A 14,150-nucleotide genomic window follows, 5' to 3' on the forward strand; every position below is an offset into this window, starting at 1 on the left:
CTGCGTTCTTTCTCTCTTCCTCGTCGCGTTACCGAGAAACCGCGCAGAAGCGTAAACCCCTCTGTCCTGAAGATAACCGCTTCACCCCTGACCGTTACAAAGCGCCGACACCGGAGACTCCTTCCGTAAACGTTACGCAAACGCGTTTCTACTTACAGAAACATTTCCGGAATAAACGATTATTATTTAATCCGTGTCCGCTGCAAACGAGCCGTTGCTATAGAAACGATAACGATATTTAAAAAAAAAAAAAGTTGTATGAATACTCACCTGTCTGCATCGCTTCCAGCTTTCCTGTACCAGAGAACACATCTGGACGGTGTGATATAGCCAAATTAAGTTTTATTTACAATAAAAATATCATTCAGTGAAATAAGTCATATATTTGTAAAAAATAATAGTAATAATAATAATAAAAATAAAAAAAGTCCAATATGTACAATAAATACAGTTTTAATATAAAAAAATGGGAATACGATCGGTAAAGTACAGCGTGGACATTAGCGCGCTCTCTCTCTCTCTCACACACACGATCCAGGTTGTGTGTTTTTTCAGGAGCTGCTGTGGCGCATGTGGAAGTTGACGACGTACTCGGCGTTGGTGCGCTGCACTGAGATGGCGAACGGTTCGAACGGGTGGAAGGTGAAGGCCACGAGGCGGCGCACGGCGTGATTTATCGGCCGACCCAGAAGACCAGCCTGGATTTTAAACTTCAACAAGCCAGAGTCTCGCGCATAAAACCTACACACACACACACACACACACACACACAGAGAAAGAATGAGATAGAGTTCTGATAAACAATCAAATAAATAAATAAACAAACAAACAAACAGACATTTCTGATGGGTCCAATGCCGGGGAAAAAAGACAGCATTGGGGGGAAAACCTCTTTTTGGAGACCTGACTGAACTATTTTCGTTAGGACAGATATATAAATATATATAATATTTACAATGGAAGGGATTTGTGTGTGAAAGCTGCGAGTGCGCGTAAGTCGTGTTTTCAGCCGTGTGTTTTTTCTAGAACGGCCGCTCGCGCTTCGCGGAATTCCGAGGGGGAAAGTTTCTGCGCAGCCGGTGAAGTAGCGCTCCAAACATCTCTCACATCTTTATGCACATTAACATCGGGAAGCCCTACAGAGCGACCTTCAGAAAATTATATTTTCTGCCAAAATTGTCCTTTCTGAAAATGCCAAATTAAAACGCTCGTCTCTCTGCGCGGAACATTTCGACTCGGGCGGCTCTGAAAGTTATACGTATAAACGTCTCGCGTGTTAGCCCGGTTCTGGTGCGTCTGTAGGTGGTGACTCACTTTCCATGACAGCAGCCCTGACAGTAGCGCTGGGGTTATATTAACGCGCTCGTTCTGATTAATTAACATGTTATCGTTTCTATGGTAACAGCTCGTTCACAGGGACACCCCGATGTGTAATACGCCCTCATGCTGACACGCCCACTGACCAGCACCGACTGACACGTGCCGTGTTCATGTTACATCATTAACCACACACACACACTCACACACACTCACAGATAAAACTGGATTTAATTGTGTGTGTGACAAATAAAAATCGTGAACCTTGAAATTAGTTTAAATGGTCTGCAGACACCACGCTAGCTCGGACTCTATCTGTAATTCCCGATATCATCGAACACCCCAAGCCTTGCGTAATCCTCGACAAGAAAGACAGGAAGAGAGAAAGAAAGAAAGAATACACATAGGGGAGAAAATGAAAGTGAGAGAGGACATGAAAGAGAAAAAGAATATGAGAAAAGCTTGAAAGAAAGAAAGAAGGATTCGAATCCAAACGTATCCAAAAATAAAATTATGTGAAAGAAAGAGGGAAGAGAAAAAGAAAGAGAGACGTGAGAATGACAGAGAAAGGCAAGGCAAGAAAGAAAGAAAGAAAGAGGAAGTATATCAAAAAATGAATGAAAAGTAAGAAAGAAAGAAAAATACAAATGGGGCGAAATTGAAAGTGAGAGAAGAAATGAAAGAGAAAAAGAATGTGATTAGTTAAAAAGAAATGAAAAGAAATGAAAAGAAAGTGTGTGCATGTTTGCGTGTGTGTGTGTGTGTGTGTGTGTGTGTGTGTGTGCGCTCACCGTATGGGGTGATCTCCACAGGTTTTTGGTCGCTCCATCACTGAGACCCACTTGTCGTCGTAGCTGAACAGTGAGAGGTCGAGGTACGGGCTGCTGCTGTACGACTGAGCGCTGATGGGCAGCTGACCGAGTAAACGCCGCACCGCCTCCGTGTGACCGCCGTACTTCGCATTCACTATAGTGTCCTTAAACCTACACACACACACACACACACACACACACACACACACACACACAAGTTATATTGACAGTAGAGGTGATGGAGGAGGTGTTGGAGGAGGTGAGGGTGCAGATCAGTGGTCACCACCCCTGTTCCTGCAGATCTACCTTCCTGAAAACTCTATCTCCAACCATAATGGTGCCCACCTGAGCATCTAATCATCGCCTTAAAAAGTTCCTGATCAACTAAGACAGGGTGTTAGATTTGTTTTGTGTTAGATGAAACCTGCAGAAACGCAGATTTCAAGGAAGAAGGTTGGTGACCACTGGTGGAGATGATGGTGGAGGTGATGAGAGTGTTGGTGATGATGTAATGATGGCGGAAATGACGATGTAGAAGATGGTGGAGGTTATAAGGATGGAGGTGATGGTGTAGATGGTGGTGCAGGTGATGGTGTAGATGGTCATGGAGATGATGGTGTAGATGGTGGTGGAGGTGATGGTGTAGATGGTGGTGCAGGTGATGGTGTAGATGGTCATGGAGATGATGGTGTAGATGGTGGTGGAGGTGATGGTGTAGATGGTGGTGCAGGTGATGGTGTAGATGGTCATGGAGGTGATGGTGTAGATGGTCATGGAGGTTATGGAGTAGATGGTCATGGAGGTGATGGTGTAGGTGATGGTGTAGATGGTGGTGCAGGTGATGGTGTAGATGGTCATGGAGGTGATGGTGTAGGTGATGGTGTAGATGGTGGTGCAGGTGATGGTGTAGATGGTCATGGAGGTGATGGTGATGGTGTAGATGGTCATGGAGGTGATGGTGTAGGTGATGGTGTAGATGGTGGTGCAGGTGATGGTGTAGATGGTCATGGAGGTGATGGTGTAGATGGTGGTGCAGGTGATGGTGTAGATGCTGGTGCAGGTGATGGTGTAGATGGTCATGGAGGTGATGGTGTAGATGGTGTTGCAGGTGATGGTGTAGATGGTGTTGCAGGTGATGGTGTAGATGGTGTTGCAGGTGATGGTGTAGATGGCCATGGAGGTGATGGTGTAGATGGTGGTGCAGGTGATGGTGTAGATGGTGTGAAGGTGATGGTGTAGATGGTGGTGGAGGTGATGGTGTAGATGGTGTTGCAGGTGATGGTGTAGATGGTGTTGCAGGTGATGGTGTAGATGGTCATGGGGGTGATGGTGTAGGTGATGGTGTAGATGGTGGTGGAGGTGATGGTGTAGGTGATGGTGTAGATGGTCATGGAGGTTATGGAGTAGATGGTCATGGAGGTGATGGTGTAGGTGATGGTGTAGATGGTGGTGCAGGTGATGGTGTAGATGGTCATGGAGGTGATGGTGTAGATGGTGGTGCAGGTGATGGTGTAGATGGTCATGGAGATGATGGTGTAGATGGTGGTGGAGGTGATGGTGTAGATGGTGGTGCAGGTGATGGTGTAGATGGTCATGGAGATGATGGTGTAGATGGTGGTGGAGGTGATGGTGTAGATGGTGGTGCAGGTGATGGTGTAGATGGTCATGGAGGTGATGGTGTAGATGGTCATGGAGGTTATGGAGTAGATGGTCATGGAGGTGATGGTGTAGGTGATGGTGTAGATGGTGGTGCAGGTGATGGTGTAGATGGTCATGGAGGTGATGGTGTAGGTGATGGTGTAGATGGTGGTGCAGGTGATGGTGTAGATGGTCATGGAGGTGATGGTGATGGTGTAGATGGTCATGGAGGTGATGGTGTAGGTGATGGTGTAGATGGTGGTGCAGGTGATGGTGTAGATGGTCATGGAGGTGATGGTGTAGATGGTGGTGCAGGTGATGGTGTAGATGCTGGTGCAGGTGATGGTGTAGATGGTCATGGAGGTGATGGTGTAGATGGTGTTGCAGGTGATGGTGTAGATGGTGTTGCAGGTGATGGTGTAGATGGTGTTGCAGGTGATGGTGTAGATGGCCATGGAGGTGATGGTGTAGATGGTGGTGCAGGTGATGGTGTAGATGGTGTGAAGGTGATGGTGTAGATGGTGGTGGAGGTGATGGTGTAGATGGTGTGAAGGTGATGGTGTAGATGGTCATGGAGGTGATGGTGTAGGTGATGGTGTAGATGGTGGTGCAGGTGATGGTGTAGATGGTCATGGAGGTGATGGTGTAGATGGTGGTGGAGGTGATGGTGTAGATGGTGTTGCAGGTGATGGTGTAGATGGTGTTGCAGGTGATGGTGTAGATGGTCATGGGGGTGATGGTGTAGGTGATGGTGTAGATGGTGGTGGAGGTGATGGTGTAGGTGATGGTGTAGATGGTCATGGAGGTTATGGAGTAGATGGTCATGGAGGTGATGGTGTAGGTGATGGTGTAGATGGTGGTGCAGGTGATGGTGTAGATGGTCATGGAGGTGATGGTGTAGATGGTGGTGCAGGTGATGGTGTAGATGGTCATGGAGGTGATGGTGTAGATGGTGGTGGAGGTGATGGTGTAGATGGTGTTGCAGGTGATGGTGTAGATGGTCATGGAGGTGATGGTGTAGATGGTGGTGCAGGTGATGGTGTAGATGGTCATGGAGGTGATGGTGTAGATGGTGTGAAGGTGATGGTGTAGATGGTGGTGGAGGTGATGGTGTAGATGGTCATGGAGGTGATGGTGTAGGTGATGGTGTAGATGGTGGTGCAGGTGATGGTGTAGATGGTCATGGAGGTGATGGTGTAGGTGATGGTGTAGATGGTCATGGAGGTGATGGTGTAGGTGATGGTGTAGATGGTGGTGGAGGTGATGTAGATGGTCATGGAGGTTATGGAGTAGATGGTCATGGAGGTGATGGTGTAGGTGATGGTGTAGATGGTGGTGCAGTTGATGGTGTAGATGGTCATGGAGGTGATGGTGTAGATGGTGGTGGAGGTGATGGTGTAGATGGTCATGGAGGTGATGGTGTAGGTGATGTAGATGGTGGTGCAGGTGATGGTGTAGATGGTCATGGAGGTGATGGTGTAGGTGATGATGTAGATGGTGGTGCAGGTGATGTGTAGGTGATGGTGTAGATGGTGGTGCAGGTGATGGTGTAGATGGTCATGGAGGTGATGGTGTAGATGGTGGTGGAGATGATGGTGTACATGGTCATGGAGGTGATGGTGTAGATGGTGGTGGAGGTGATGGTGTAGATGGTCATGGAGGTGATGGAGTAGGTGATGATGTAGATGGTGGTGCAGGTGATGTGTAGGTGATGGTGTAGATGGTGGTGCAGGTGATGGTGTAGATGGTCATGGAGGTGATGGTGTAGATGGTGGTGGAGATGATGGTGTACATGGTCATGGAGGTGATGGTGTAGATGGTGGTGGAGATGATGGAGCACCTGCGCTGCACCTGCCGGGCGTAGTTGTTGCTGGAGGCCGAGCAGGGGAACTGTACAGCCTCACTGTGCAGCGTAGCGTTACGGAACAGATCACAGAAATTCTCAAACAGCTCCAGCAGCTGATCCGACGTGTTCTCAAACACCGCTATTACCTCCGTGCTCACCATGTTATACACCACGAAGAAAGACGGCTGAGAGACAGACAGAGGGAGAGACAGACAGAGGGAGAGACAGACAGACAGACAGACAGACAGACAGACACAGACGTATAAATCAATACTGATTTTAAAAAATCATTATTTGACTATTCTCCTCAAGCAGCACGTCCTGTAGTGTGTGTGTGTTTAATTCCCGTGTGTGTGTGTGTGTGTGTGTGTGTGTGTGTGTGAAGGGGTTATTATGGGATGCGAGTGCGGTACCTGTGAGGGGTCAGTGACGCGCAGGGTCACCACGTCCTCGCTGGTGTATTTGATCAGCAGGTGGTTCTCGTCCAGCAGCTGCATCTTCCACATGCGCAGCTGCCGCAGCTGGTCGAAGAACTGGAAGAAGCGGCGTTTGGCGGTGGCGCTGCCGTCTCGCTCGGCTCGTCTCCACAGGAACACCAGCAGCCGGTGCTTCAGGGAGCTGATGCTCTTCTCCTTATAGAGCCGCGAGAACCCGGCCGGCCCCTCCGCCTGCGCCTCCGAGTACACGGCCGACAGCGTCAACAGATCGTCCTCGTAACAGAACCGCCCGATCGTACGCACGTCCAGGAACGTCCCCTCCGCCGTCACCTACACACACACACACACACACACACATTAATACACACTAAAATAAATACTCATATTATATTAGAAAAGCAGGGACGATAACATGGTTATAATCACACAAGCCTAGTGAAACATTTAGACGAATTAGAATAATGTAGTATAAATGTTCAAATATATCATAAATATTATATAATAAAACTCATTTTATCACGTTTACACAGAGCAGGGTCACAATAAATATATGAAATAAATACCTCTGTACGGCGAGCAAAATAATTAAAAACACAATAGTAAAAAATCGAATTACAAATAAAAATGTTAACAACCCTGTTAGAAAAATAAAGAAATTAATCTGTTCTGGCATAAGAATATTACCTAAATCTGATCCATGTATAATATACACATTATATAAAAAAATCCTAAATATTTACTTTAGATATTTATAATTATAATAATAAAAAAAATGTGTTAGGATGACAAAGTAAATACTATATAATACATAAATAATATGATAAAATAAAAAAAAATAGATAATTCTCTCCAAAACTGTTCACTGAAATTATTCCAAATAAAATAAATATTGTATGTATGAATAAATAAATAAATCAGTAAATGTGGCAGGTATGTAGCTCTTCTCATTATTAATATTCACTATTGTTAAATGCTAACTTTATTAGTTATCCAAGCAAAGGAGGTGTGGCCTATGTGCCTGTCACTCTGACTGAGCGAGAAAGTGAGAGAGAGAGTGAGAGGGTGGGAGTGAGGGAGGGTGAGAGAGGGTGAGAGTGAGGGGGGGAGCAAGAGAGAGAGTGAGAGAGAGTGAGAGAGAGAGAGAAAGAGAGAAAGGGAGAGAGAGTGAGAGAGAGGGAGAGAGAGTGAGAGAGAGAGAAAGAGTGAGAAAGAGGGAGAGAGGGTGAGAGAGAGGTAGAGAGTGAGAGGGAGAGAGAGAGAGAAAGAGTGAGAGAGAGGAAGAGAGGGTGACAGAGAGGTAGAGAGTGAGTGGAGAGAGAGAGACAGGGAGAGAAAGAGAAAGAGTGAGAGAGAGGGAGAGAGAGAGAGAGAGTGAGAGAGAGAGAGAGAGAGAGACAGGGAGAGAAAGAGAAAGAGTGAGAGAGAGAGAGTGAGAGAGAGAGAGAGAGAGGTGCACTCACCTGAAAGACGTGGATGGTCTGCTGCTGGACGGAGAGGACAGCGAGAATGTTCCTGTACAGGTAAAGTCCCTGATTATGCGACAGAATGATTTTATCACATTTAAAGGCACGCGTGTCACAGAGGCGTCCCGTGTGAAGGTCGACAATGTGGAGTGAGTAGTCCTCGAGCGGCGAGCGCGGGTTTGGAGTCACCGCCTCGTTGTTGCGATAAACCTCGAAAAAGTGCGGCTGGGGCTCATCGGGCAGGTACGCCGCCGAGCCCACGATCACGTAGCGCCCGTCGTCCGTGAACAAGCTGCACTCACGGTTCAGATGCTCGCCGTTGGACGCCACGCTGGTCACGTGAAGCAGCGAGAAAAAGCGCGAGAACAGACGGGCTCGCACGCTCTCGCTCAGAACCTCGCCGTCTCGGCCCTCGTCGTGGTCCTGGAGCAGATCTTCGGCCGCCTGGCAGCCCCGGAACTCGTAGATCTCCAGCGAGGTCTGGTCCGACGAGAACGCGACAAAGCAGCGGCCGTCCGGAGAGAACTTCCGCAGGAAACACGGAGGCTTCTCGACGTTCACGGCGGTGAAGTTGGGGAAGAGGTTCTGGTGGAAACAGCGAACACGGTACCAGTGAGCACCGGCTCGGCCGGAGCTGATGCGCCGCAGCTCCAGTCTGTGCACGACGTTCTGGTTCTGAATGCGGCGCGGCTTCAGGGTCGGGAACTCGTCTTCTGAAGACGCCATCGGAGAACGCCTAGCGCTCCAGACAGAACTGAAATTCAAGAAAATGTAAACATCACAAAAATGAGTGAATCATTTGAATCAACTCAGCTAAAAGATTCGTTCAGATTCACTGTGCTGGTTTTCATTTAGACGACAAACGGCATGGGCAGCGTTGTCTACGTACAAACAAAAAAAACCCCGCTATTTTATTTTCGTTTATAACATGCCTGTACAGTCCCATTTTGCAAAATACTGTAAAACAAAAGGACCTGAAATATTTTAGTGACTCGTTTAAATCAGTTCAGATAAAAGATTAATTCGGATTCGTTTCAGAGAGGAGCACCAATCGGACTGAGATCTGGGGAATTTGGAGGCCAGGGCAACACCTCACAAATCCTGTCGTTTTGGAGACGTCCGTAGCGATTCGGTGCTCGTCAAAGTCGCTCAGGTCTTCCCACCTTCCCAATTCTCCCACACCCAACACATAGACTACACATTTTTATAATATATAACTTCTAACATATCCCAGACCATGCCGTGCACCGATGTTACGAGATAATCACCCTTATTCGCTTCATCTGTCAATGCTCATAATGTTTTACTCATCAGTGTGTGTGTGTGTATTGTAATACATATCGTGTATCATAGAAAAGTATCGTGATATAATATCTCAATCATATCGCCCACCTCTACTAAGTCAGGTGTTAGCAGATTAACTTTTTATTTGCACTGGGTTTAGACAGGGGCGAAAAAAACATACACAGCAATCAGTGCTGATTATTAATGATTTCTTTTATATTCTATGTTCAATATTGTAATATTATATTATAGATATTTAATCCGTGTTATAAAACATATTAGGCTACACTCCACAGTTTAATATCGATATGTTCTTTCTAAAACCTCAAATCGCTTACAATAAACTGTACTTATGACTGTTTCTGTCATTCAGGAAAAAGTATCTAAAGAGAAAAAAATATATTTTTAAACATCACTATTTTATTGTATTACTATTTATGGTTAATTCTCATCATAAACAACTTCACGAGCTAGTTAACGAATAAACAAGAAACTTACGTGCATTCATGCGTTTAGCCGGAAGACAACTTTATTTATTCCGTTTTATGTCCCGTGTGTCTGTCGAAATTCATTCAAAATACATTTTAATTTGAATTTTTATATATAAAAACAAAACAAAACAAAACAAAAAACAAAATAAATCACAGTGCTGTATAGATATGCTACTACGGCGGTGAGACCGCTCAGCGCTTCCGGGTTGTCGCCGCGCATGCGCACTCTCTTGTGGTTCGGATACCGGCTTTTTGTTTGTCTCCGCAGCGCCACCCGCAGGCACGGAGGAGCATCGCACTTTGAATGTCGTAAAGATTCATCATTGTACAAAAGCACTGCTCAATCGTCACTTCATATATGACTGCACTCACAAGAGCATAAATGTTATTAAAATATGCGCATATTGTTAACAAAATACTCTATTATTAGAAAAAATAATTGGTTCATTAAGGGTTCATTGGATAATTAAGCATTCTTATCCAAGTTTATGATAGTGATTTCATAGTGATACCTAGATAAATAAATAAATAAATAAATAGTTTTGTAGATATTCAAGTTTTAATCTCATAATTTGACACTTTTGTTTGTCCAATTAAACGCTCTCTAGAGCGTATATGTCCCGCCCTCTGGGGGCGTGTCTTGCTCTACAGTAGCATCTCGTTAATAATAGTCATGGCCCCCTCTCTGAATAATCCCCATCTCTGATTTGGCTACATCACTCTTCTCTGCTGAAACTCAGAAATGTAGAAATAAATCGGTTGCTACTGAACAAAAAGCACTTTGTGAGATCCGACTACATGCCAACGTCTTCTTCGTAAACAATAGCTAGGTATATTCCGCCATCTTGGAAGAAAAAGGGCGGAGTTTATATGCCACAGTAAGAAGCACTGGAGTCTAGATAAATAAACAGAATAGGCGCAAAGAAGCTTTTAGAAGACAGGGTTTAATCCGAAGAGCATCTGGAGTGAAAATTAGAGTCAAAAAGAGGTCTAATGCACGGTGGTGATGGTGGAGGTGGTGGTGGTGGTGGTTGGGGGGGGGGACCACCCTTCACCCTTCACCATTAGCAAATTACATTGAACACTGAAAAGGTGAAGCAGAGAAAGAAGAGCTCCTCCTCCTCTTCCTCCTCGTCCTCCTCGTCCTCGTCCTTTCTGCCATTGATGGAGCAAATTGACGGATGGAAGCACGGACGGATGTTTAAAACATTCTGGTGAACATTTGGATTTTGTAAATAGACCTTTTCATACGGCTGCTCAATGGGGCACGGGCCCAATTTTCTGCAAAATTATGAAATTAACACTCCATTTCAAAATGTCAATTGACAGCCTCCGACAAGCCTATTTCCATAATGATTACGAAAAAGGTCATTCTTTTAAAACCGAGCATTAGCCATGGAGATGCTTTCATGTCAGAAAGTACGGGAGGTTCGCCGTTATTCGGCAGACGTTATAATTTTAGGAGCAACAGGGACATTTTTATGTCGGCGAATTGCAATTAGCGGAAAAGTCCTTGAGAACGGCGTAAAAAAAATGGATTTCAACAAAGGAAGAGCTTCACGTTATTAATATTCTGTACTTTAGTATTTGTTTATTATCTAATGCACTTCCTCCATACACACATATACACACAGGGTCATACTTAACATCCATCCATCTTCTATTCCGCTTTATCCTTTTCAGGGTCACGGGGAAGCCTGGAGCCCATCCCAGGGAGCATCGGGCACAAGGCGGGGTACACCCTGGACAGGGTGCCAATAAATTTACTATCCTGAATCTTCAATACAGTTTTCCCTGAAAATAAATGAAGCTATGTTTTGACATTTAGGATTTTAATTATTATTTTTTTGCATATATTAGAATAAATATGTCAATGTTTTCCAAGTAAATTCACGGTCTGTTCTGTTTGTGATGGGAATTCCAGCCTTCTGTGCAGTGAGTCAGATCATATGACTCGTCGATAAGAGTCAGCGCTTTCTAAACGACTCACTGCCAAGATTTTCCTTCTAAAACTGGATGAAGTTTATGATATTTTTACAATTTTTTTTTTTTTTTTTAAAAAGATAAATGTATCGAATGTGAGTGAAGCATTTAAGCGCTATATCAAATCGTAAACATGACAGAACAGGAGATTCATATTTTCCACATGTGTTTGGACAGACGAAGACATAAAAGTTTTATTTAATTTAATTCGTGTAAAATAAGTAACATCACCAGAACGCTCTGGGAGGATTTTTGATTAAATTACACTGCAAGAGTAACGCGATTTCTTAAATCTCAGAAAAAATAAGATAAAAAAACAACAACAAAAACGACAGCTTACAGTATAAATGTGAATCAGATGAGTCAGTGAGTCAAACCTAAACGCTATTTAAAAAGAAGGAGGAGCCACTTGATAAGTCCCGCCCTGACTTCCTGTTTCAGTGAAAATTACATCAACACGTCGAATAACGCTACACATTTCAAGGTGTCTCACGGGGACTTTAAATATAAGTCACTGGCTCTAAATACGGCGCAGGAGTAGCTAGCTAATACATGCAAAAAAAATTTTAAAAAGCTAGCCAGCTGAAACACTGATTGAAAAATCGATATCATATACACACGTGCTTTGCGGAATGGCAAGATGCTAGTTGGTGTGGTCTAGCGTAACGTAAGTAGCACATAGACGTTCATCAGAAATATTCAACGGAGGGAAAAGACGTGTATTTTTAAGTCTGATATAGCATACAGGCATTAAACACTGAATAATAATCGCGCTAGTCAACTTTTATCGATTTATTGCGACAAACTTCGCATGGCACGACACCTTCGATTGTAACAGTAACATCTAATACGATTATATTTACAATTTATTGTAAATATTTTATATCTCCTGTCTGCTGTGATGCTCTCGTCTCCGGCCCATTTTCTTCCTGGTCCCCGGGAGGACGAATATGAAGTGAAGTGCAGAGTTAAAAAAAAAAAAAAAAAAAAAAAAAAAGAAGAAAGAAATAAAGAAAGAAAAAGACAAAAAAAAAAGGCAAAAACGAGATAGCGAGGGAGGGAGAAAGGGACTCGAGGGTTACAGCTTTAGAGTGGAGCTGAAATAGTGCTTCGGTAATTCTGAAGAAGATCATCAAAAGGTATGACATCGGGTAAAGTCTCATTTTTGTCCTAAATTAATTTAGTGCTCCTTTACTTCAATATGGGTTTTGAGTGCTTGGAAATTGGAAGCAGAAGAAAAAGAAGAAAAATGATGAAGAAAAATGAAAGAAAGAAAGGGAGGACGGGGCGCAGAAGGAAGCCTGTACGGCCTACTTGGCATTGAGAGTATGATAATGGATCTGTACCCAATTATCCTGACCCGAGTATGTGGAGACCGGCTTGGTAGAATTATATAAGTTGTAATTTGCAAATGGCATGCTGTGACCATGAACGAGGAGAAAAAAAAACATCCCGGTTAATGTAATATGTCTGAATTTGGATTTCTCTCTCTCTCCCTCTCTCTCACTCTCTCTCCCCCTCTCTCTCTCTCTCTCTCTCGGAGGCAAGGTGCTCGACAAATATGTATAAGATGACAGCGTGAGCTTCGGTCCTACAGTTTCCCAAATAACAGCCTTTCATTCGGTGCTTTTTTTTTTTTTGTGTGTGTGTGTTTGTTTTTAACGTGATTCATCGTCTTTCCTTTTAGGCCATTTTTTTCCCTCCCATTTCTTCACAGAGCCCTCGTGGCCCGCTCGGGCTTTTAGCGGCCCTCGGCGAAGCATTAAGAGCCGAGAAGCAGGAGCCTACTTGAGCTCCATTTGCTAACTCTCACCCAACTTGCTCTCCATCGGCCTCGACCCTTCACCCTTCCTCTCGAACAATGCGCCGACATCTACGAGGATCCAGGAAGCCCATCTACCCCTCGGCTAAAAAAGCCTCGAGTGTCCCCGAGGCTGTTTTTTTTTTTTTTCTTTCTTTTTTTTTTTTTTTTTGGAAACATAACCCGCAGAATTAGGCGTAATCGAGCGCTAATTCCGGTCTGCGCATTTGAAAGTCTTTGTCATGATTATCATCATCATCATCCTGGTGCTGGTTGGACCTGTAATTGGTCCAAAAAAAGGTTTTAAAAGGTTGCTTTTTGCAAAGAAAAAAAAAAAAAAAGACCGGATTTCTGAAAAGCCTCGCCATTAAGAGCTCACGTTTGACATTTACGAAGAAACTTTTGAAAACTTCCCCGTACAGAAAAAAAAAATCGTCATTACAACACGCTACGTCAAGGTGCACATCCGTTTAATTTTTCCACATGATTAGTTTATTTTCATTTTCATTATCCACATGAATAATCCTCGTGCTTTTATTTTATCTTCTTTTTTTTTCTTTTTTTTTTACGCATACTGTAGGTGTATTTTTTCCCATAAGTGTTTTTTTTTAATGTTCATTTATTTACACATATTCCTTGTGTTTTTGTGTTTTTATCTGCGAGTCATTTTCCCACCGATGATTCGTCGTCAAATGATATATTTATTTTCACGTTTAATTTTTTTTTCCAACAAGTCTTTTTTTTAATGTGATTTTTTTTTTTTTAATCACACAATTGGTTTATTTCCCTGTGATTTGTTTCTATGTCGTGTGGATCTGTTTTCTCGCATGCCTTTGTAGTCAAGGTTCCTTCTGATGACTCTTCCATGCAGATCATGTTCCTATAAGCAACACTGTAGAGCAGAATAGTGCACCACGCCTGCGTCAGCTAAACCTTCCTGCAGGTCGTTAGTGTCATTTGGGGGTTTTGTGTTGCTCTTCTGGACAGCATAAGGGCAGTTCTGTCTGAGAGTGTTCTTGGTCTTCCAGGTCCTGCCTTGACTTCCACCGTTCCCCTTAACTGACATCTCTTAATGACA

General features: G+C 44.0%; 1 protein-coding gene across 1 annotated transcript; it reads right to left on the bottom strand.

The window, feature by feature from the left end:
* Nucleotides 1-322: 322 nt before the first annotated feature.
* On the bottom strand, nucleotides 323-9,499 carry det1 (DET1 partner of COP1 E3 ubiquitin ligase). Its single transcript, XM_017473375.3, has 6 exons — nucleotides 9,296-9,499; nucleotides 7,511-8,267; nucleotides 6,027-6,380; nucleotides 5,608-5,798; nucleotides 2,109-2,300; nucleotides 323-741 (listed from the first exon to the last, which is right to left on the bottom strand). Exons 2-6 carry the CDS (start codon nucleotides 8,237-8,239, stop codon nucleotides 552-554), a joined length of 1,656 nt encoding a protein of 551 aa, XP_017328864.1. The 5' UTR covers nucleotides 8,240-8,267; nucleotides 9,296-9,499; the 3' UTR covers nucleotides 323-551.
* Between the last annotated feature and the right edge of the window lie 4,651 nt (nucleotides 9,500-14,150).

The sequence above is a fragment of the Ictalurus punctatus genome, chromosome 8 (genome assembly GCF_001660625.3).
Source record: "Ictalurus punctatus breed USDA103 chromosome 8, Coco_2.0, whole genome shotgun sequence".
In the NCBI taxonomy this organism is placed as follows: Eukaryota; Metazoa; Chordata; class Actinopteri; order Siluriformes; family Ictaluridae; genus Ictalurus; species Ictalurus punctatus.

Excerpts from the sequence above, each read along its gene's own strand:
- det1 (XM_017473375.3), bottom strand. The coding sequence starts at position 8,239 with ATGGCGTCTTCAGAAGACGAGTTCCCGACCCTGAAGCCGCGCCGCATT. Across the intron at positions 5,799-6,026 it reads GCGTCACTGACCCCTCACAG|CCGTCTTTCTTCGTGGTGTA; the intron begins GTACCGCACTCG and ends TCTGTCTCTCAG. Across the intron at positions 742-2,108 it reads TGTGGAGATCACCCCATACG|GTTTTATGCGCGAGACTCTG; the intron begins GTGAGCGCACAC and ends GTGTGTGTGTAG.